This window comes from Varanus komodoensis, unplaced genomic scaffold (assembly GCF_004798865.1).
Source record: "Varanus komodoensis strain SLA01 unplaced genomic scaffold, ASM479886v1 scaffold21, whole genome shotgun sequence".
In the NCBI taxonomy this organism is placed as follows: domain Eukaryota; kingdom Metazoa; phylum Chordata; class Lepidosauria; order Squamata; family Varanidae; genus Varanus; species Varanus komodoensis.
The window spans coordinates 8,291,545-8,316,125 of NW_025335589.1; the positions used below are offsets into that span (position 1 = coordinate 8,291,545).

General features: G+C 39.0%; 1 protein-coding gene across 11 annotated transcripts in view; it reads right to left on the minus strand.

Annotated features, from left to right (window-relative positions):
- Positions 1 to 24,581, minus strand: part of LRBA (LPS responsive beige-like anchor protein) — a 435,651-nt gene that overhangs the window by 337,504 nt on the left and 73,566 nt on the right. For all 11 annotated transcript variants that reach the window (XM_044430947.1, XM_044430950.1, XM_044430949.1 and 8 more), the window contains 9 exons: positions 22,207 to 22,315; positions 21,935 to 22,087; positions 21,140 to 21,308; positions 18,836 to 18,915; positions 16,293 to 16,355; positions 14,361 to 14,458; positions 7,264 to 7,356; positions 3,950 to 4,058; positions 2,711 to 2,792 (listed from right to left, as the gene is read on the minus strand). In XM_044430947.1, the coding sequence (XP_044286882.1) occupies positions 2,711 to 2,792; positions 3,950 to 4,058; positions 7,264 to 7,356; positions 14,361 to 14,458; positions 16,293 to 16,355; positions 18,836 to 18,915; positions 21,140 to 21,308; positions 21,935 to 22,087; positions 22,207 to 22,315 (956 nt within the window). The remainder of the gene's footprint in view (positions 1 to 2,710; positions 2,793 to 3,949; positions 4,059 to 7,263; positions 7,357 to 14,360; positions 14,459 to 16,292; positions 16,356 to 18,835; positions 18,916 to 21,139; positions 21,309 to 21,934; positions 22,088 to 22,206; positions 22,316 to 24,581) is intronic.

A 24,581-nucleotide genomic window follows, 5' to 3' on the forward strand; every position in this document is an offset into this window, starting at 1 on the left:
TGAACTTCTGGGGAAATGTTCTGAGAAGCTTAATACAGTAATCAATATTTCTTTGCCAAGGGTTCCATTAGTGGTTCCACTTGGCGACAACTGGAAAAGTTAGAAATCTTTGTCACTGCCAATTAAATTGCAACATGATTAAATAAGCATAAAATGTTTGAAATATTACACACACTATGAAATATTAATTGGAATTAGTTAATGTCATGTGCTTTTCCCCCCAGTTTTCAAGATTTTATAGTTTTTTTGTTTTTGTAAAAGCTAACAACTAAGGACTGAGAATGGCTCAAATGGTTTTTGTTGTTATTCCAAATTAGTTGTACAAATACATATGTATATAATACATATTAATACATGTTTTCTCCCCCAAAACACACAGGTATTTCCCTTTCATGGGTATTCTATCTCAAAGTTAAGATGAGCTTTCAAGTGATTATTTTCAACATTTCCAAAGAAATCAGGATTAACTACTGTCATTTATTTAGGTATTGATTTAATTTTATTTCTATGTTGCCCAACAGCTGAAGCTCTCTGGGCAGCTTACAACAATTACAAAAGTAATTAACTGTACATGTCATGTGTGTGTCAAGAGCAGCTTTTTCTAAGCAACGTAAGTGCATCCGGTATAAACTGCAAAGTGAATCAAGTATACGAAAATAGCTCAGATGCTTATTTGTGCACACACCAAGCTGTACAGAAGACACTTGTTGCTGCCAAAGCATGGCAATGGTTACCCTGAATATGGACGTCCCTACACTTACAAAATGGAATTCTCATACCCCTGAATAGGTGTTCAAAGTCATATATTTGGTTGAGAGCAAAGTTGAGAAGAAGAATATCAAGCACTGGAAGGAACTTAGTCCAAAGAATCGTGCATAGAGGGACTTGCACTCATTCATGCATCACTTTTTAGAAAAACAGATAAATATCACAAGACAACGCAAAGAATTGGCTATCCTTGATTTCCTGCTGTCAGATTCAGAAATACTGTTCACTTGAAAAAGAGGCATGGACATTCTGGATGAATGGAAGTTTATGGAAATGCCTATAGTGGGGACAAAGATTTTCAATATCGTGATTGTAAAAGCCACATGACTTTCTTTATGAACAGCTCATCTCCCTCAGCAAATCTACCAACTGTGTATATTTATCCTCACCATGAAAGGTACAGTTCTATCTTATAAATTAATTCCAAGTCTAATGCAGAGAATAACAAAAATGACTAAGACTATTTCTTCATACAGTGCTTCTTGTCAAACTGTTTACATTAAGAACCAAGTATGGCAGAGTTCTCTTATCACTTGTTACACACTGGGAAGGATCAAGGCTACTAGCTTGCCTGAGGCAACCTTGTGGTTTTAGTAAGAATCAATATCCACCAACACACTGATGTGGGAGGCATGTTAAAAGTGCAGTTAAGGAAGAGAATGAGCCCAGCGGTGCCTCATAGCCAATGCCTATGTCATTGATGGCGAACCTTTTAGAGACCAAGTGCCCAAACTGCAACCCAAAAGCCACTTATTTATCGCAAAGTCCCAGCACTACAATAAAACCTGAAAACTTGAGGTTTTAGTTTAGAAAAAACACCTCACAGCCAGTCCAAGCAAATATTTATATATTCTGAGCAGAGCACTGACCAGCCATGAGGAAGATTGGATGAGTCATGGCTAATGAGTCGTGGCTTGTGACATCATCACCTGGCACCACTACTCCTTTCCAAGCATGCGCATGGCCCCGATGTATGCTGTTACCCAATGTTCGACTGCTGAGGCTATCCTGGGGCAATTTGGCTCGTGTGCCGACAGAGAGGGCTCTGCGTGCCCGCTGTGGCACATGTGCCATAGGTTTGCCACCATCTCATGGTAATCTCATGATCATCTCATGGAAAACCTGAAGGTCCTCAGAGCAGGGGTGGGGCTTTTAACTGCTTTTAGCTGAAGATGCTTACAAGTGACCATGAGACTGGACACCCTGAGAAAGTGGGCTCCAGGTCACACAGAAGCCTGCATATGGATTCAGCCAAACCGACTAACACCCATTCTGGACACTTCGGTCCCAGGCATATGAACCTCTACGGGAAAACTTGCCCAACCCGCTACTTTCCAGATGTTTTACACTACACTTCCTAGCAAATGAATGGAGCTGATGGGGATGCAAGTTCAGAACATTTAGGACACCAAGTTGGAGAACCTTGGTTTAGAGACACCCATGCACCAAGGGATGTTGCGCAGGGCCCTACATGCACAGCCTTGTTTCTCATATGTTCAGGCTGAACACTAGCATAGGACTACCATCTCTTAGTCATCAAATAATAAAGATAATAAAGGATTATGCTGAAAATGCTTTTAACTTATCTTTCAGGCCTAAACACAAGGAGAAACTGTCCAGCAGAGTTCTTGAACTAATGGTAATTCCAGATAAAAGTTTCTTCCATAGTTTGCATTATGTAGTGATGTCAGAACAAATTAGGTAAGTGGATTTGTGTTAGAACCTGAACTGTTATTAAAACCAAAACATCCTGTTCCTGCTAAACCTTGGGTAAACATTTCATAGTGGCAACAACCCCAAAAGTCAGTGTTCAATTAAGAAACATAAACATAAATAAATGAAAAGTAGAGACATAAACTTCATAGTTAACTGCTATCCTCTTTTGTATACATGATTACATGTAGTTACCTTCTAACCTATCTTAAAAGAGCATAATGCTTACGAGGATTTTGTATTTTCACTGCTGAATCTGGGTCGGGATGCTGCTTATGTATCACTTGAGTGCAAATCTGCTCAATAAGAATCTGGAGAAAGGACAAAAAGGCAGGGAAAAATCTATCACTTGTTTAAGAAAACATTATTTGAATAAGTGTAATGTGGCTGGGGTTTTTTAAGGTTGAAGATCAGTCATCTTTATTAAATCATAATTTCTATACATATTCTATACATATTCTCTAAACTGTTGCATATCTTTAACAACTAAAAGAGAATGAAGTGAAGTGAACATTAGATCTATGGAAAAACAATAAAAATACTAGCATTTGGGAGAAATGTGTGTTTGAATAATGGCTGTTTGATATCTTTCTTTACTGCTACTTCTGCAGAAACAATCATTTGCTCCATTACATCAAGCAATTAAAAGAGCTCAATAAAACTTAAAATAGGTCCTATAAAATGACACTTTGGAGTAGCAGAATATGAGAACAAAGTATTAAAGGAGAAATACAATCTGCATTCTTTTAATGTATTGCAGAATACTAAAGCAACATATTGTGTATTATTAGTGGCTACTAATTAGTGATATCAACACCATCAACACTTAATGATCAATGCATCTTGCTAAACTAGTCTCATTCTGCTCTGCCACTCATTCCAAGCTACTGGCAAATGTGAAACAAAGAACAGGGTGGCAGAAGGCCATCACTTTTGGCAGAAATGCCAAAGGGCTACACCCAGAAAAAGCAGGTAAAGTTGTGCCTCATATTTTCACATTGGCTCTGTAAGGTCATCTTGGTTGCTACACTTATGTACTATTTTCTTGGAAGGTTATATAGGAATCCATTAGAAATTCCTACTAAACGTGATCCCTTGTACTGCTTGTCCCCCTAAAATCCAGGAACACTTCTGTCCCTTAACTGAAGGATTTTCATGTTGCAGCCTAACTTTGCATATTGTTTTCAACCACACTTTTTACGTTTTCCTCTTTGCTATATGATGACATAACAGTACACTATCCCCAAGCTAGGACATTTCAAATATTCAGAGATCTGCTAGGCAAGTTAACCTACTATTCCCAATTAAGTACGTTGTTTACATACATTAAACAACACTTGTCTGAATTCAAGACAAGACACCTAAGCCAAAATTTCTGTTAACCTCTCAAACGTATCTGCACAAAAACATGCAACCAACTTTACAATAATTTCTATACAATTAGAAAGACTGGAATTTCTTCTAGTACCTCAAATAGCACATTATATGTGGTCATGGTAATGAGACTTGTTTGAAGTGTTAGCCTTTCAGCCAGCAGGGAGAACAATCCATGTCCAAGCATGATTTCAGCTTTCCTCCTAAAATAATGGCAAATTAAATAATAACAGAGCACTAGGAATACATAGCAATTTATTGAGGAATTCTGAAAATGTGACCTTTCAGTTCAAGTCCAGTGTACTTTCGAAGTCAGCATTCCCTTCCCCACCCTCCCCCACCAATTTCTTTCACCAACATAGGTAGGATTACATGGGCTTTGGAAGCTATTTTTTCCTACTTTGATAACAGATAACCTGAGAGGGTAATCATCACCCTTAGGCTATCATGACAAACATAATTCATTTGTTATTAACTGAACTGCCTACATTGTAGGCTCGGTTAAAGACTAAGCAAAGCTACCATAATTAAGACATCATCAAAATGGCAGCAATAAATCTTAATGTACATAAGGGAGCAATCCTATATTGTCTGAGGGGCCACATGATAGTTAGGATTCCCAGACCCAGGGTCAGAGATAGTGCTCCAGTCTCAGATCCAGAAATCAGAAGTTTGACCCATCATCTCCACCCACACACAGCTTGTGCACAAAGAATCATGGTAACTGCTCTCCAAATTGAGGGAAGCAGCCTTGGAGGGGGATTAAATAGGGCATTCCTATTTAATGGAAACTAAGGAAGTCAGGATGCAAGTATCCTAAAGATCTTCCAGCCACTTTTGAAGCACAGCTGCTAGACAAAAAAGCAGAGCAGAGAGAATGGGGAGGCAAAGATCACCGCTACTGCTCATCTTCTGCAGAGGATAAACATGAGCTCCGACTTCAGGGCTTGGACTCATCTCCACAGAAATGTTGCCTAAGTTACCTTTGTTTCTACTGGAAATTTGGCTGCTATGTAACAGCTGCATTCCAATAATCAAAATTCACCTGAGAAAGCTGTGATATGCACAAGCTTTATATTATTATTATTATTATTATTATTATTATTATTATTATTATTATTATTACATTTCTATGCCGCCCCTTGCCGAAACCTCGGGGCGGCTTACAACACAATAAAATACATTGAAATACAATAGAACATAATAAATTACCATTAAATACAAAAATACAAAAAATACACTGAGTTACAAACATAATAATATAAAATTAAAATTATCAGTATAAAATAAGTAAATAAATAATATAGGAGGAGAAAAGAGAAGGAAGAAGAAGTTGCCCTGGCCAGATCATATGTTTTAACAATTAAAATGATGTTTAAATAAAAAGGTCTTTACCTGGCGCCAAAAAACCAGTAACGACGGTGCCAGGCGGACCTCTTTGGGGAGTGAATTCCATAGGTTGGGCGCCACCACAGAGAAAGCCCTCCTCCGAGTACTTACTCTCGTAATTTCTTTCATGGAGGGTTCCCGGAGAAGGGACTCTCCCGCAGATCTCAAAGGGCGGTCGGGCATATACAGACATAAGCGCTCGTTCAGGTAGCCAGGACCCAAGCCGTTTAGAGCTTTATAGGTCATAATCAACACCTTGAATTGGGCCCGGGCTTCAATGGGAAGCCAGTGAAGCTGACGGAGGACTGGAGTCATGTGAACATAATGCCCCGTCCCCGTCAGCAACCTGGCAGCTCTATTTTGCACCAATTGAAGTGTTCAGACTGTCTTCAGGGGAAACCCCACGTAGAGCGCGTTACAGAAGTCTAGGCGGGAAGTCACCAGCGTGTGTGTCACCATCGCCAGGCAGTCGTACTCCAGCTAGGGGCGCAGCTGATTAATCAGCCGAAGCTGAAAGAAGGCGTTCCTCGCCACCGCTGTCACCTGAGCTTCCAAAGAAAGCTCCGGGTCGAGGAGTACTCCTAAGCTGCGGACCTTATCCCTAAGAGGGAGTGTTGTACAGGTTAGGTGACAAGTGCCTGGGGCATAGCACTTGTGAAAGGGACCTTGGGGTACTGGTTGACTGCAGGCTAAACATGAGTCAGCAGTGTGATGCGGTGGTCAAGAGGGCAAACACCACCCTTGGTTGCATAGCCAGAAGTGTGGCTTCTAGATCAAGAGAGTTATTCCTACCACTCTATATGACTCTGGTGCACCCGCAACTGGAGTATTGTGCTCAGTTTTGGGCCCCTCATTAAAGAAAGGATATAGTCAGGTTAGAGTCAGTGCAGCGTAGGGCCACAAGGCTGGTGGCCGGTTTGCAGGGGATGGGGTATGAGGCAAGACTGAGGGAACTGGGTCTCTTCAGCCTGGAGAAGGGGAGACTCAGAGGGGATATGTTGGCGACATACAGGTATGTGAGAGGATGTCACATGGAGATGGGTAGAGACCTGTTCTCCCCTGCAGAGGAAGGCAGGACGCGCTCCAACGAAGCAAAGCTCAGGGAACCAAGGTTCCATTTAGATGCCAAGAAGCACTTCCTGACAATTAGGACCCCGAGGGTGTGGAATGGGCTTCCACGAGAGGTCATTGAGGCCCCATCAGTGTGGGTGTTCAAGGATAGGCTGGACATGCACATGGTGAGCGGACCTGGCTGGTGCCGGAGGTCAGACTGGATGGCCCGGGAGGCCCCTTCTGACTCGTTCTGTCTCTATGTCACTCACATATGGCCTCTTTGTTGCTCCTTTATTGCAAATAAGCAAGCCAGAATTAATAATAGCTTGCCAACATTAAGTTATGGCTGCTTCTTCTGGCCTTTTCAGAAGCTATTATTCTTATTCTGCAGTACATATTTAATGGTTAACTGTAGCTTCCTGGCTTGTTTCCTCACTTCTACAAGGGAAAGAAGCAGAAGCAGTGGCCCTGTGTGCAGGTGAATGAAGCACATACATATCGAATTTCAAGTTTCAATTGTAGAAACATGACCCGTATTAGCAAACATTGTGCCAATCTAAGGATAAATAATTAAGGCTGTATTTTATTTATTTAGCAAACTTATGTCCTACTGTCCTCAAAGTTCCTTACACTATTTAGAAAACAGCAGAAAACAGGAATTGCATCCTCACAGAACAAAAATGGACAACACAACCAGTTCCAGTGGCACAACCACAGAGCATTTGATGTTACTCGGCCCAAGAGGAGTGGAGCAGTCCAACTGCAGCAGGCGTTGTTTTCTTTGCCAACTTCTTTCCAGCTTAACAGTTTATATCAGGGCTGTTTATGTTCTGAACTCTCCCAACAGCACTGACCAACATCAAATGCTGTGTGGGAAGGAACATAAAACAAAATAATATTTACAATCCAGAAAAATAAAGAGTAAATGCTCAGTTCCATTTGTAGTTCAAGTAGCCCTCTACTTACTTGGGTGCCAAATGCTTTAAGAAGTAGCCCATCACCTTTAGAGCTTGTACCCTGATACCTTCGCTTTTTGATGCAAGAAGTTTGTAGACAACACTAAGGGAAAGAGAAAAAACAGTTTACCACTATAAAAATACCTGCAAAGGTTAACAGAGTGTGTAGACCTTGGATTAACTCTAATTAATGATGACTTAAGCCACACTATTACAGATCCATACATTGCCTACAGTGGTACTAAGTAAGGCTTGTTTGTTTGTTGTATTTGTAAGCCATCCCATAGCCTGAGTGCTCTCTGGGCAGCTCACAAGAAAACAGGAACAACATAACATAACTTTAATAAAATAAAACAAAACAATCAAGCTTGCATAGGATTAAGCTAACTTTTCCACAGAAACCAATGGAGCAAGTCATGAGCAGCTGGAAATCCTGGTTGAAAACCCTGACAAAATTGTGTGCTGCTTTTTTTAAAGCACCTGCCTCAAACATCAGTTTATAGAGAATATGATGTGTGGAGAAGCAGCATATTTGCTATGCATTCCTTTCAAATATTTGGTCCCTCACCTGGTTCACAGTGTAAGAAAACACATTTATTAGCACTTCTACATTCTAAGTGACAGAATAAAAAGCTCTTAAAACCCTTCATTACTTGTGAGGCAGAAACTTACGCTAACAGTACTATTTGACATGTGTCCCTTGCTAGTCATTTCTGACAGATTTCAGAAAAGTGGAGGAAACTAATGCTGTCATCTGACATCCTTTTCATTTCACATCCACACTGTGCTTGAAATTATTATGTAAAAACACAAAGTTAATTCTATACATAGTAGAATCCTGGAAGAGCAGTCTTGCTTGTAATGTTGTAAAAATGTGTATTGCTCTTCAAACTACATAAGTTTGCTTTTTATCTTCCCAATACCAGCTTCTTAATAAGACTGTGAAGCCTGCTTGTTTTAATCCTACTGTGTGTGAAAAACAAGATTTTTACAACCTTATGTACAGCAAAAAGTTGATTGCCACCAAACATCTTCAGTATAATTAAAAGCAACAATCTGAAGACATAGGAGTGAAAGCTCTGTATATCCGATGTTAGCAAATATTACATGAACAAAGTCACTTATATGAACCATTCATTGCCACAAATTTCACAAGAAATTTTAATTGCTCCATCTGAGTAACTACTGTGCTGCACTGCATACAATGTTTACCATGGTTATGTACTTTTCCCTCAAAGCTGGCTTGCTCAGTCAAACTCGACAGGTTCCAAAGCAATCCAAAACATATAAGCAAAGGATCCAAGATTCCTGTGATTTCCCTCTTGAAGAAGCACCACCCCCCACATCTCATCCAAACCTGTGATGCCTCAGAATCTTGGACTGATCCTTTAAAGGGTGCAAAGACCTCCAGCAAAGAACAAAGAGCCACTTCATTTGTGGCTGGCAGGATCCAACCATAGTTTTTGAAGGACAGTGGTCCAATCACTGTAGTCTGGTTCCACCCCACCCCACTGTGACCAAACATGGAACCAGGTGGTACAAAAAGGATGTTAATCACTTCCAGTGCTACTATGATAGCATGTCAAACAACCCCAACCATGTGCTTGTCATCTATTGGCAGATTTGCACAATCTGACCATGGAAACAGAAAAGGTGATGTTTAAATAGGGCCACAGATGATAGGGCTGGTCAAAGATATTTTGCTGCCTTAGTTGGTAGAGCAAATGGCTTCTTCACACAAACTCATGTTATATATTACCAAGCACCTGTGGCAGAAATTCCACATGACACCAAAAATCTGATGCCTTAGGAAACTGCCTGACTCTGCCTAATTATAGGGCCAGTTCTGCATATGGTGTTCTGTATTTACTGCAGTTCTGTACTGCTCAACTGCCAAAGCTTGGGGCAGTTCACAGCAATTAAAACAATAAATACAACATAAGATACCCTGCAAAGTTTAAAATGCCAGTATTAAAACACAATGTAAAATTTGTCAGCAGTGCAAGGATTAAAATATAGCAACAGATTTAAAAGAGAAACTAAAAGAATAAAGTGCCTGGGAAAAGTTATTCATCTAGTGCCAGAAAGAACACAAAGTAGGCAGCTAGGTAAACCAGTTCACTCCACAATCGGGGTACCACAGCAGAAAAGAGGACCACACAGGTTTGTTCATTTAGCAGGTTAATGATGTTCAATGTAGCTTCAAAATTAGACCTCAAATCCAGGTTTTATCATCACAGAGTGTACCGGGTCAGAAGTTTGGAAGGCCACACCTAGGTAACCAGCATTTCCTTCTTGTCTGAGAGAAGCAACATTTCTCCAGCCTCTTAACTAATTCTCATGGGAAGTCTACACCAAGCCAAGTTAGGTGCCTGCTCACTTTCAAAGCCAAGAGACTGAGGTGGAACTCTCAAACAGATACAGCTTACTTACTAGGTGGGTGCACACCTGGTTGTCCAATTACACATCTATTCAATTGCTTTTCCATTTTGGCAGACAAAGCTTCATCCATCTTGCTGGCTTGCTGTAGCCCAGCAGGCCTTTATTCATTGAGAAAGATGCATGACCCACTGCAACAGCTGTCTCAGTTACACTGTACATAATGACCCGTTAGAAGATGAAGGGAGCACTACCATTTCAGACCACATACTTCTCATTGAGTCATAACCAATATGAATTACCCAAAAAGCAAATATAGTAGGAACAAAAATGCTGTCACAGCAAACTCACTTACTTTTCAAATACAACCAGTCAACTGGCCTTCACAAGGCTACCACTAATTACGCTCAGAAATGAGCATAAGCAGCACCCACATGTTCCAGTACACTTTAAGCCCTGTTTTGGTTCTTTAAAATGTGAAGTTTTATTTCAGTAACCATGCAAATAGGTGGCAGCAAAAGGGGATTCTTCAACCAAGGCAACAGGCAGTCACAACAAATGCACGCATATTTTGGCAAATTTCTTGTACAATTCAATCCCACTGATCTTTGTACTTTGCTAAAAGAAAAAATATCATACATATGCTGAAGACTTTGGAATTTAACTATCGAGGTATTGAGAACACTACTAGTTTGTTTGGCAGAGATAGATGATTTAGAAAGACGTGGCTATATTTAGTTCATTTTCATGTTTTGACTTCTGTGTTTCTTTGCAGACACCAAGAGTCATATTTTTTCTGTCCTAAGGAATATTCTCTTATACCAGTGATCAGCACTGGAGAGGAATTACTGGCAGAAACCATAAACTATTCAGCATCATAAGTTGTACACTAGGAGCAGTCTTTTAAGATGATGCAATGGCTGTGATTGCTATCATGAAATCTTCTCTCAAGACCAAGCAAGCAGACTTGTGAGACAGGCAGACTGCAGACAGGCATTCTGAGGAGGCCATGATAACCAGATACAGGTATGCACATACTGCTGTTACTGCTATACCCATCTTTGCAAGTCAAAAAAGAAATCTAAGCTTAATGGCATTTTGCTTGGTAGTCCCTACAAGTAAAGCAAAGCTCAAGAAAGGAAAACAGTTTTGAAGTTGATTAATACATGTCAACAGTTCACTGGAAACTGCTGATATACTGAAGGATGGGAATCCAAGGAAGGTTGTTTTAGTTTTTGTCATAGTAAGAAGGCATGCAGGAGAGAAACACAGGCCAGCGGCATCTGTAGCATCCTTGCCTACTGAACAGTATACAAATTAAACATCTTAATGTTTGGAAAATACTAAAAATCTACACTTGGTTTCAAAAATGACTCAGTTTCTTGGTAAATATTTTAAAAATGTCTTCTTTTAAGCATATACCAATTTAAGAATATAAAGGAAATAAACTTACCACAAGACAGTTACAGCAAGACTGTCCTGAAATTTTTTAATCATCAACAAATGACAGGAAAGTAAGTGATTTCTCACAGCAGACTAGTTATGCATACATTTGCCCTGCACTAGCTAATAAAGAAAAGGAATGTCTTTTGCCACTTAAGTAAAAACCAAGTTATACATGAGAGACCTCATATGATATTCATTATTCCGAGTGTTTTATTAGTTTCCAGTACATACCACATTACCATACAAATGATCAAAACAGCCAGCATTACAAAAAAGTAGCCGTAAAGAGAGGCAGAAAGCAATAACGAACCATATCAAGTGACTCCTGAGGCAGGAAAACTTGTAATGTGTAATATGATATAACCCAAGGTTAACCAGTAGTTGTGACAAACTACATGAAATGAGAATACTTTTTATACAGCTAATGAATTACTGCTCTCAGAACTGTTCTAACAGTAACTCTGACTGTGTGTGTTTGCATTCTCTCTTGGCATCAATCCTGAATTCATTTTAAGTGAGAAAAGGTCCAACATTGTGGCCACCCATGGAGCTATAAACTAGATTATGACATTTTCAAACTGAACTGGAGCATGAACTTACATCTAGCATGAATAGGAGGTGGAGGAAGAGCCGAGCCAAGACATGGTGCAGGCTGAAGGCCGGGCACAACATTAATAGATCACATGGATTCAATGGAAGCAATTTAGTATTAAAGGGGCAAGTGTAACATAAGTGCAGGTGGTGTTCAGCCAGTCTGCTGGGTGCAAGCCCCCTGCCTTACAAAAGGGCTAATGCAAGTCAACAGCTATTGCTCCTAGCTGTACCCTTGCTGGCAAAGGTTTGACCCTCCCCAGCTTCAGTTTAAGAGCAGAAAGTCAAAAAGATAGGTTTCTGATGAAGTCCATACTTTGATGATCCCATACAGTCCTACGTTCTAGAAAATGAAAAACTTGGAGCCAGTCAGCTTAATGCTTTGCATAAAAAGGGGAGATTGATTCCTATATTGCAATACATGGGCTCATGCTCAAGATGTTGATTAATTACTTGTCCTTGAAACCACCTTCTGGTACTCATAATCATGGAGATTAAAAAGTGAAATTACAGATTTCCCCTCCATTCATTTCAAAGACAAATACATGGATAGTGATAGTGAAGGAATTTAATTCACTTTAGGCACTGCAAGTAAGCAAAATTACTCTTGAATAAAAGAGTGGAATCTTAGAATCACAGGATACTAAAATTGGAAAGGGCCAGAAGGTGATTGAGTCCAACCCCCCTGCTCAGTGCAGGTCTCCAAATTACACCATCTCTCCAGGATGGCATTTGTCCCTATTGAATTTCCAGTGCTTCAACCTAACAAGATCACCTTGAGTCTTATTTCTGTCTTCCAGGGAATCAGCTATCCCTAGTTTTGTGTCATCTGCAAATTTGATCATCATTCTTTGCACTTCCTTATCCAGATCATTAATAAAAATATTGAAGAGTACTTGGCTCAGTACAGAATCCTGTGATACCCCACATACAACCTCTCCCCAGTTTGAGAAGGTGCCATTGATGAATTCTCTTAAATCCAAATCTGTAGCCAACTGTAGATACACCTGATCACTGTTCCATCTAGCTCCCTGTTTACTAGTTTGATCATCTGGATATCATGGGGCACTTTATCAAGAACTTTGCTAAAGTCAATATAGATTATGTCCACAGCATTCCCACAGTCCATCAAGGAGGTTACCCAAACAACAAGTGAAATTGGATTAGTCTAGCAGGATTTGTTCTTGAGAAATCCATGTTGGCTTCTGGTAAACACTGCATTGGTTTCAAGGTGCTTGCAGACTGACTGCTTTATAATCTGCTCCAGATTTTTCCCAGAAATTGGTGTCAGACTGACTGGTCTGTAGTTCCCAGGTTGTTGTTCTTTTGTCCCCCTTTCTTAAAGATAGGGACAATATTTGTCCTCCTCCAGTCATCTAGTATTTCCCCTGTCCTCCATGACAGTGATTCTGAGTTTTTCTGCAAGCTCCTATATGACTGTAGGATGAAGTTCATTGAGCCCTGGAGAATTGAACTCATTCAACCTAATTGGAAGATCCTTGACCATTTGCCTATCAATCTTGAGCTGCCATCCTGCTTTTTCAGTTTGTACTTCTCCATCAGGAAGATCATAGATCTTCTTCTGGGAGAAGATGCAATCAGAATAGGAATACAGTACTTCTGTCTTTTCTCTGTCATCTGCTATCATTTTGCCATACACACTGAGTAGATGAACCCTCATTTTTTTCTTCTGTCTTCTACTTTGGGTCAGCTGCTATAAATAGTTAAATCAAACCTCCATAGAAAGAAATTCTTGAAATTGATTGTTAACGCACTGAGATCAACATCCATCTACCAGATATTCTCTAGTTGAAATGACAAAATAAGGAAGTTTTAGAGCCAATGTGAGTACTGTATGCTTCACATGGTAGTTATTCAGCTTCTGCAGACAGAAGCTAGCACATGTGTTGAGCATCTGAAACTGTGTGCAGCATACAGAACATGGTGTTGACTTAGCATTTTAATATCTTTCCCACCTTGCAATTTAAAATTATTGGCTCTAACCACTCTGTGTGACAAGTATGATGTACTATTGTGTCACATGAGCCCAGACCATTCCCCACAAAATGCTGTGTTTGTCGGCAACAAGTCACCCTGACAGCATTTACTTACTTAAAGTTTTTCCTTACTGTTGGGGTTGTTTAACCCATGATGGGTTGCCACATCATCCAAACCCAGGCAAGTGACTGCACTGGGGATAACAGAAAGTGATAGCAGTAAGCTACTTGGCAGTGGGGAAAAAATACAAACTTGCAACTCTTGCTAAGCTTACTAAGGCCACCCCAGAACGACACAAAACCACAAGTGCCCAAGTGGCTGTCATTGGCTAGATTTGCCCCATAAAATGTGAGTCCTTTTTGCTCTTGATCTTTTATTCTTTTAACCTTTATGTTTTCAGGGATCTCAATTTCTGATTTGACAGGCTGTTTTGCACTCTGTTTTGACAACCATTTGACATTTCCTTCAAAGTGTGCAAGCAACACACTAGAAAGGCTGTCAGTGGTTAGCAAAAAGCTTTTTTTTGCACCACAATTTGCATAAATATTTCATACAATAATGTACAAAAAGAAAAACTGGATAAATCAAACAAAATTATTTTCCAACAGTATTTGAAAAGGCATCCAAGAATTGAAGTGACTAACAAGATATTTAACTTGGTTGTAGTTACTCTGACTGAAATTTAACTCTTACCGTATTCCATTTCTCTGATCAAAGGCAGGGATCATAGAACCTGGGTGCTCTGACATGAGAGCAACAAGTAGTTGTAGGACATCCATTAAATTGTCATCCTGTGAGAAGTAGAAAGAGAGTCACATTCCAGATGACAACTGTACACATTATCTCCATATTTTTCTTCTCTTGTCATTATTTATCATAACGAAGATAATTGAGAAGAGGGGAGCTGGTTATGTATAAGCTTATTCTTCACAAAGGACCATGTCAACCAGTGGGTATCTGGAGGTGGACTCAAGAAGAATGCTCAATGCCGGGGGGTAAGACAAGAATATGGCCCTCCAGATTCAAGAAGAAAATAAATTATCAAGAAAACACAAGGAATCAGGGGGCACCAACCACCAGAAATACCTGCTGCCAGGACTGCTTTCCTGAACAACAGCCTGAGCCTTGAACTACTAAAAGAGCTGAGAACATCAACAAAGTTACCCTTAGCCACAGCACAGAGCATTTATTTTATACTTCATTTTATTTTATTTTTGCAAGCAGGCTGATTTTTAAAAAACCGCATGAACAACAGGCAACTAAGCCATCTAAAGAACCAAGAAACTAGCTCCATTTGCTCAAGGAAACTCATGGAGAAGCACCCTTGCCCTCCCCACGCTATGGAGCAAATCATTTCATAAGCAGGAGGGACTTCACAGAGCAATGTATCCTATGGCATAAATATCTGCTGTTCAAAGGTTCATTTAAAAAAATCCTACCCCAAACTCTTATGCATGCTTAAGTAGCTCCTTGGATTCCAGCCACTACATATCAGCTTAAGGGCCCACCACATTTGATGGATAGAGGTGGAGGGATGCTGAACTTATGTCTGAAAATTCTATACAACATCTGTAGTTCAGCTTCTATAAATTCAACTTATGTGAATGAGTCAGCTATGATTAACTGGGTGCAAGACTGCCACTGCGGACTATAACCCTAATCCTGAAACAAGCAGTAAAACTATGTGCAGGCAAGCAATATCAGGCTTCAATCCTGAATTTGCAAGGGGGCTCTGTTTAAGGTTTCTTCCAATGTTTTGTACATGCAGCAGTTTTGAAGCTGATGCATTGCATATTGTATAAAATGAAAACATAATGTAACAGTGCAAGAAACTATTTAGCGAAAGGCCACAAAAGTAAAAGGCAACTCCGTTACAGAGAGTACAGTTTTATAGTAGAACCCAGAAATAATTTAAGAAATAAAAAAGCATCAAAATGTACTCTAAACAATCAAAATATTTTGTTGGATGCTTAGTTTGCATAAAGATAAATCAAAGCTCTGCATTTACATATTTAATTTTCACTAAGTATATTGTCCAAATTTGACTTTCAGATGCAGTCCAGGATGAAATCTCCTGTATCTCAAGAATGCAGCTCTGTTTAAGTGTAATCTCCTAACTTTCAAAGCAAGTACAGGTGAAAGTCCAACAGGAGGGGAAATCTATACTTCTCCAAGCAAAATTCCATTGATTTTTTTATTCTACCCATTTCAAGCACCCTGAAAGGGAATTAATTTGGTTAGATTTATGCCCCAATTTTCCAACTCTTTGATGTTACATCTGGCATCAAGCACTTGCCTGGTGCTAAAATATGAAGAAGTAGATCGCCTAGTAGTAACCAACATTTATTTTCAATTATGTTTGCAAGCATGCTTTGAGTTCATTAACATCTTTATTTTTAAGTTTGCATTTAAAAAGCATTATTTATGTAAAAGGAAAAATGAGTGTAAGATCACTTAAACCACATAAAACAATCCCAGCTTTGCCATCTGCTTCTCCTCCACCCTGTGTATCAGCTCAGTGAATGAATTCATGCTTCTTTTTCCTCACGTCAGAGCCATCTTGTGGCAGGAGGGGATATTTTATTCAAAAGGTCCTGGGAAGTCAAATTGCTAAATTTAGATTACCTCATGAATGGTAAGGAGATAGTTGAGAATGCTCTGAAGTTCATCTTCTTTAACTCCATGATCCTTAACACAGAAAATCAACATGTTATAAACAAAGCATGCAAACCAATACAGAACAGAAATGGTACACTTTGAAGTAAATTCAATGCCTAAGAGATCAACAGCTTTCACGTACTGTATAACTTCAATTTTTTCAGACATGCACTATTGCTGTGTATCTTTCAGGGAATCCATGCAGGCCTCATATAATATTTCTTTAGACCTTAGTCCAAAACTTCAATCCAGTCCTTTTTCAGGAATGAATTATTGGAATGATAACACAAGTCAACAATGTAGAATTTCTAGCTAAAGGGAAAAAGAAAAACTGCCTGATGAGACAGGATACTCATATTCCAATTTTTCAAAATTCTAAGGAGAGAAACGAACACACACCTTCCTAAAATATCCAGGCTGGGGTGGGGGGAGTATATAAAAATAATCAAGGTTGTTCTGAGATAATCAGAACGTACTCTGCCTTCCATTTGGAAAATGCACATAGTAAAAGAACAGACAGAAAATTTTAATGTTCCTTTTAACAGGTGAGGAGCATATTTTCCTCAACAACTACAGTTTATCCTCACAAACCTAGCAGGCTATAACGGCTTATAATGCAGATGGCAAGAATGCTATAGTCCCGTCCTTTTCTCCATTCCAGGTTGCTCCAGCATCACCTCTGATCTTCCATGCTGCAAAAGGATTCTTTGCTAAATAAAGTTAGTCTTCTGAAGGAGGATAGGACCAATCTAATATTCATTGTTTTAGAATATTCTAACACGTATTTTGGTTAGAAAGTCCACTGTAGTTATCTATATTTGAAATCCTAAAAAAGCGATTAGAACAGGACAAAATAGCAGCTCTAATGTTGCTTCCCCTCTCCAGCATTGCAAGCTGCCAAAAAGTGACATATTGAAGAATAACACAAAAGGTGGTGAAAAAAGCCAGTTTTTCACATTATGCAAGGAGACCCATTGGTTCTCCTTATACAAACCATCTAAACCTTGAATGCTAAGCCAAAGTGGCACTGTCATCTCTGACTGCCTGAGGGTGAAGACAGACATAAAAACCCTTCTTCACAACAGTGTTCACAAGGCATACTGGCAATTCAGACTGTACATTTATATTTCTTGAAGGAAAAGTCTATTTATTCTGCTTAAATACATGTCATCTTAGCCTCTTTGGAAAGTCAAGCCTATAGCAAAAAGAATTAAAATCCATTGAGGGAATGAATTTATTATGCTGTTTTAAATTTTGTACGCCAAATTATTGTTATGCAAATTAGAGGTAATAGACCAAGCATTGTTACACATATTTTATTGTTATGCATAGCTTCAGGAAATATCAAGTCTTAAAGTACTTGTACTAGCTGAAACTCAAAAGCCATTCTTACACAGATTCTTATGCAGATTCAAGCTTTCTGACGGTTTTCAACCAAACTCAGGGTTTTTTATATGTAACATTTCCCTTTCCAGAAGCACTGGGGTAAAAACTGACCCCTTTTGAGACTAGCACTACACTTCGTATTCATGAGGCTGAAGGTAAAAACTGAAAAGAGGCTACATGTACACCTGGGGAATTTCATTTCTTCAGCCAGAAGATATAGAAAGGGATGGAAAAAGTGATGGAAAAACAAGAACGTGCATGAAGGATGAATTGATTTTTGGATGAATTGTTTTTTGCCACGGACAGCAAACTACCATGCTCATATTAGTTGTATTACATCATAGGGCTCACTGCATGGATGTAGATGATAATTAATCTTCATGCTGTATGCTGTAGAAGGAAATGTTATAATGAACTTCAGAGCAGCTGTGCTGTATTAGAAAGGTCTATCTAGTTCTAAATTCTGTTTTTGTTGTTATGTTTAATTGTCTCCCACTTGACTCTGTGAATAAATGCCTTCCAAACTTTCTTTCCCTTGACACCCTGCTCAGCAATTGTAAACTCAAGGCTGTGGGTTCCTTTATGGAACCAATCTGCCTCATATTTGGCCCTCCTCCTCCTCGTCGTCCTCTTCTTCTGCCTTCAACTTTACCGGGCATTATGGCCTTCTCCAATGAGTCTTGCCTTCCCATGATGTGCCCAAAATACAGCCTCAAGTTATGTCATGTCATTTTTCTTTCCAGGGAAAAATCTATCTTGATTTGATCTAGGACACACTTATTCAGAGAGATAAACCTGATTCCTGTGGGAAGATCACATATAGGCATAGAAGCAATAAAACCCTTCACTAATATTCCACAGCAGTTGATGTCAAAAGACATGCCATCCTGCTAAGCATAACTAGTAGCCATTAGTAGGCTTATTGTCCAAGAGTTTGTCTAATGTGCTTTTAAAGCCATGTTGGTGACCATCTCCACACCTCATGACAGCAAATTAGCATTATCTCCACAATACTTGAAGAAACACTTGGTCTGTCCTAAATCACCTACTGTTTAGCTTCAATGGATGGCCGTTTCCCTATCCACTTTCCCCACGCCATGCGCAATTGGTAGCACACTCCTTACCTTCATCACCAACTGCTTAACAAACATCAGTAAAAAGGCTCGTAGAGAAAGAATCTCTTTCTGATCAGGTCGGGGTCCATCTTAATTTGAAAGAGATGGGGTATTTTAGACCATACATTATACAACTTGAGTTTCTCATAATACAATTACAATAACTGCCCCTTTTCAATCTCTCACCACAGACACACAAGAATTGATGAATTTAGTTTATATTCTCAGCTACATAGAATGTTTCAAGCATAATTCATTCTGTTTAAGTGTAGGTTTCAAACACTAACTAAAGCCATAACAATCCTATGCCAAAAAAAATTCATCCAAATCAGTTTCAATTTATGTGTTGGTTTGCCACATCCTGTGTCTCCTCTCCACATGAAAAATACTTTATCTGATATGTAAACTTGCTATATATTTTTTCAAGGAAAGAACCATGAAAATAGACTATATTCATACTTATTCTTATGCATACATCATGCAAACTCTATGCACACTGTGAATTCCATTGTAAAAACATTTGTGTGCATTTCCTTCACATGGAGGTAAGCTCTGACGCTAAATAAACTAGTTGAAATACGCTATTCTGCATTTCTATAAATTTGTAATTTATATCTGCATGTTATGAAATGCCGTAAGAGTTACAAAATACCTAAAAAGTCATTGATTTTTTAAAAGGCACTACTGCTTCTTGTCATTGATTTTATTTACAGGCAGCCAAATCAGTTCACAGTAAGAAAAAAAAAATTCTAAGCCTAGAAATTCTAAAATTTCAGAGTTTAATATTTCAAATCTAAAAAGAGAAGCTGTTGACACTGAAGTTGCAGCAGCATACGCTTATGGAAGGAGGCAGATTTTGTATCCAGGCTAGATTCAAAGGCATCTTTTGCTGGCAGAAAGCACTTCTCTTGCATAAAGCAACCTCCCTGGATTCTGGCACTTTCTTATTAATGCTGCACCTGCTGGTGCCCTATCCTTCATCATCCAGAATGCTCCTTCAACCCTTAGATGTGGGCTTTGGGTGAGAGCGCTGGAGGCCCCAACCGGGGCGGGGGGGGGGGGGGGGGTTGCACAGCAAAGGATCAAGAAAAGCTCTGCCATATATAGTGCAGCTCACACATTCCTGATCCAATCTGCAGTCTTTGCAGTCCACACATGCTATACACATTGGCATGCTCTGGTTTCCCCTCCTGTTATGAAAGGGTTGATGAAGGAAGCACCTCATCTTGACAGATTTCACTCCCAGATCTTTATGATCCCAGGCAGCCGTATAAAAAACTGCTGTGTTCTTTACAAAATAGAGGAGCTTGGAAAGGTTGCTCCTGGTAAAACAGATATCAAAAAGCTATTGTTTAGGGCCAGTCCTGGTATACACAAAAGTATAAAAGGCCTAGTCCATATATGCAAGTTTCTGTTCACAATTTAAAAAAGACACAAATATACTGATCTTCTCCTAGCTGTAGCTTCTTTTAGAAAAAGTGGGGGAAACACTGGAGCAACTTGCCACTCTTTAAGAAAATCACTTCAAGAAAAACATGCTACATAGAAAATCTTTTGAACTATTTGATGGATTAGAAATATAATAAACAATTAAATAATCTTAAACAAATGTAAAACACAAATCCACAGAATAGACAGCTCTCCTACAAATTTACTGTACTTATTTACTGGGTTTTTTTTTAAATTCCATAATATTCCTGACAAATAGAAGGTACGCTTCTACTGCATTCTGAGGCACCCTGATGAGGAGTTATAGATATGTGCTTGAAAAGCATTGATATGTTTCTGTACTTACTGAAGTTCTCCCTGTTTCTACCTTCCTAACTCAGTTCCACAAGTAAGCAGAGTATCAGTATCAGCCCCTCTACTGAAGTACACAAAGCTTGTTAGAATGGCCAAGACATCAGCTTCTTTACCATTTCTATAGGATAGCCATGTCAGTTTGTTGCCAATAAAAACAACAACAAAGAATCTTGTGGCATCTTAAACACTACCATATACAGTGGCATAAGCTTTCATGGGCGCAAGTCAACTATGCTCTATGAAACTCTTATGCCATAATACATCTATTCATCTCAGCACTTTCACAAGCTTCTTCACTATCTTTTTTCTATATTCACACCTCTTATCTAACAGAATTAGAACAAGACTCTGAAGAGGACAGAGATTAAACTCATGTCTCAAATATCCTGCCTCTACCACAATGAATTTTAAAATATTTTTTGTGATTTTTGATGACAAAGACAAACACACAAACATGGCAGCAGTTTGTAATATTACTTAGTTGATTAAAGTAGGAAGGTTTATACATACCTAACCCTTTGGGGACAATTCCACTACGATCTTGTGGATTTACTACCCAGTAATAATACTTCAGTGTGTGCATCACCAGTAGAACTGTCCCAACTCGTCGAATTGCATTGTATATGTTAGCTGTGCCAATGAATTCAGAAGACAGGTATGTGTACAGGATCAGCTGAACCTACATTACGAGGTTAAGAAAAGAAGAGGTTAACCAAAATGTCATACACATGAGAAAATAAAGCACCAGACATAGAGACAGCGCAGGACAGCAATCTTATATGTATTTACTTGGAAGACGCTTTGAATTGAATGGAGCGTCTGAATAAACATTTCAGGATTTCACTGCACTTGTACCTAGCTTGAGAGCTGGGATAATCTGGTGTAGCCTTTTAAGCTTCTCCGTGATCTTACATGCAGAGGTATGTTCAGGCACAGGACAAAGCAGATCAGCAAATTCACGTGTGAGCCAGTGTGGTGTAACAGTAAAGAGCATGAGACTGGGATTCAGGAGATCTGGGTTCCAGCCCCCACTCACCATGAAGCTAACTGGGTGACTTGAGCCAGTCACAGAATCTCAGCCCAACCCACCTCACAAGGCTGTTGTTATGAGAAGAAGTTGAGAGGAGAAAGAGAATAATGTAAGCAGCCTTGAGTTTCTTGAAAGCAAAAAAGGTGGGATGCACATATAAATAAATAAACCAAATATGCCTCTAGAACTAGGAGTTCCTGATTTTAAATATCTGCATATAATTATGTTGTCCTTCTGAGCAATCCACCAATCCACACAGATGGAAACTGTCTTACCTTGGCTGGAGTATGAATCCATATTGCAGGGTTAAGAAGAATATTATCACACAGCTGCTTCAGTAAGGGCACACCATGGTGCAAATTGCTCAGATATTTAGCAAAGGCAAGGCAAAGTTCTAGCACAGCTCTGTTAATATGTGCTTTGGAAGACTGCAGAAACAGAGAGAGAATAGGTTCAACTGTAGAAGATGGTTAACAGGACTAAACTAAACATAAAACACGTAATACTCAAAACAGAAGGTAGGGAGCAAGCATCAAGTTTCATTTACCTTTTCAAGACTGTATCCTATTACAAGGAAGCCCTTACAGGAAAGCATTTGTTCTTGCATAGCAATTGAGTTCTTCAGCAACTCCATTATGAAAGCCAGTAGAATGGAACTTAAAAACAAAAAAAATACAGCATTTTAAAGGAGGATGGATTTACTGTTTTAAAAGCAGCACAGCACTTTTTCTGGTTAAATTTCTGATATATTCTTCTCCTCCTTTCAGCACCACAAAGTATCAAGTAGCTCCATTTTTATCCTTGCAATAAAACTACTGAATATGCACATGTTGTTATAGTTCTGTCCAGGTAACCACAATTACCCCATGATGATTGTTTGGACCCCCTTCCCAAAATCAGCAGAAATTAGGTATACATCCATGAACACTGCTGTGGAAGACTTCACACAGTGAACACCATCACAATATGCAAATAATGGTGCATGATATAGTTTTTGATGTATAGATAAGGTACATTTAAACATACAGTGTGTTGTCACAGACAGAAGGTGATTCATGTTCTGGAAATGTTCCGTCTTACAAAGCAAGATGCAAAGGCCAGTATGTACAAAGTTCCCATTGCAAACCTGCTCTGCAATGAGGTTCTATCTCACTCATCCACTAGTTTTTATTTTGCAACTAGGAAGAGATATAGAATCTAGTAAAACATCACACTACCTTGTGCAAATGATTGCACAAGAGTAACCTCTAAAAGGATAATTAAGCTAATTCCTTTTATCCAGCCGTCTTCACCTAATTTGAAAGTTTGGCTATTCTCCAAGTATTTCAGGCACATTATGTGATGACAAGGGAAAGGATCTTCTATGTGGTCACCCCCAATTGTGGAACGTCCCCCCTATGGGGGTTCAAACCAGTGGCAACAGTGCAATTATTCTGGAATCAACTCAAACCCCCTTTTGTTTGATCAGGCATTTTAATTAATCAACATGATCAGTTTGGGGGGTTTGTCTTGTATTTGCCTTCTCTTATTCCAGTGATAGCCGTTTTATTGTGTTTTACCAGATCATTGTATTTTTATGGTACTTTTGGTCAGACTTACATGCAGTACCCTGATATCTATAAGGCTGAAAGGCAGTTTTAAAATAGTTTAAGAAAACAAACAAGCAGCCATTCCATGAGCAGAAGATATATCCTTATGGAAGGGTACCTTTGGGTTCATTTTTATACCATATGATAAACAAGTGTCTCTCTAGGTGATATGACAAAGTCTAAATAACATAAAAACAAGAACAGAATAAGCTCATACATTTGTTCAACTGATATATCCCTAACTATGGATATATCATTCCTTCTGCTCTCATTAACATTCCATTAAAGGTCAGCTAAAAAGTACACAAAACATGGAAAACACAGAAGCACAAATTCCTTATACTTCCACTACCTCCTTGGTCTATAATATCTGAACAGAGTATCACATTTGTACTGATATTTTGAGCTTTTGGAAAACAGCATATCTTAGTTCAAATGGTACAGCAGAAGTATAGAATCAGAAATAGAAGTCTTAAATTGCCAAGAGCAATACAGATGGAAGACCAGGACATAGGATTTGTGTTATTTAAAGAAATTTTGATTCACTCCAACTTCCCAACATTTCCGTAAAATGTTTTCTCTAAAATAGCTAGAAGTAGGAATTGTTTAAAATGCTTCTGCATTAAAACACACGTTAACAAAGTCAATTTTATATCCTTTACTATAGAACATCATCATTAGTTGTGTGAAAACATCTAGTCTTTGTTTCTGACAGTTCCACAGTGCAAGTTGAAGTAGTTTGGATATACAAGACATCTTTCAATGATCAAGCACTTGCCCAGGAAGATAAACTCTCCTTCATTAGAACCAGCAGCTCTGTAAAAAATAACCTCACACACACTTTGACAGGAAGGAATTCATCCCTGAGAAAGAGATTTCCCATATCCCCCCTCCATAAATTACATTGCTACTGAATGATGTATACATTTGTATAGAAGACCCGGTGCCAATAATCTTGACTTCATCTCAAGGTCTTCTCTGCACAAGAGATTTAACATGATCTAACCTTGAAAGTATAAATAATGTTCCCAATGCTGCAATATAATTGCATTATTTGGTGATAATTTTCCCCCCATAAAGCTAAACTGGCTCTCACGACATCTTCACCTTGGCTCTATTTAGATGTGCAAGTCCATCATTTAGGACACATTTTATCTCCAGCTTACTATATTTATCTGGAGAAACATTTCCCAACTTAGGCTGTTCACAGTTGCTGTTTAGTCCTATTGAACAAACACACATAAGAAAGCTTTAGGTATTGGAGATTACTAATTTCCTTACCATTAAGACATGCAAAAAATATACTGGGTATATGGCAAAGAGGATAAAAATC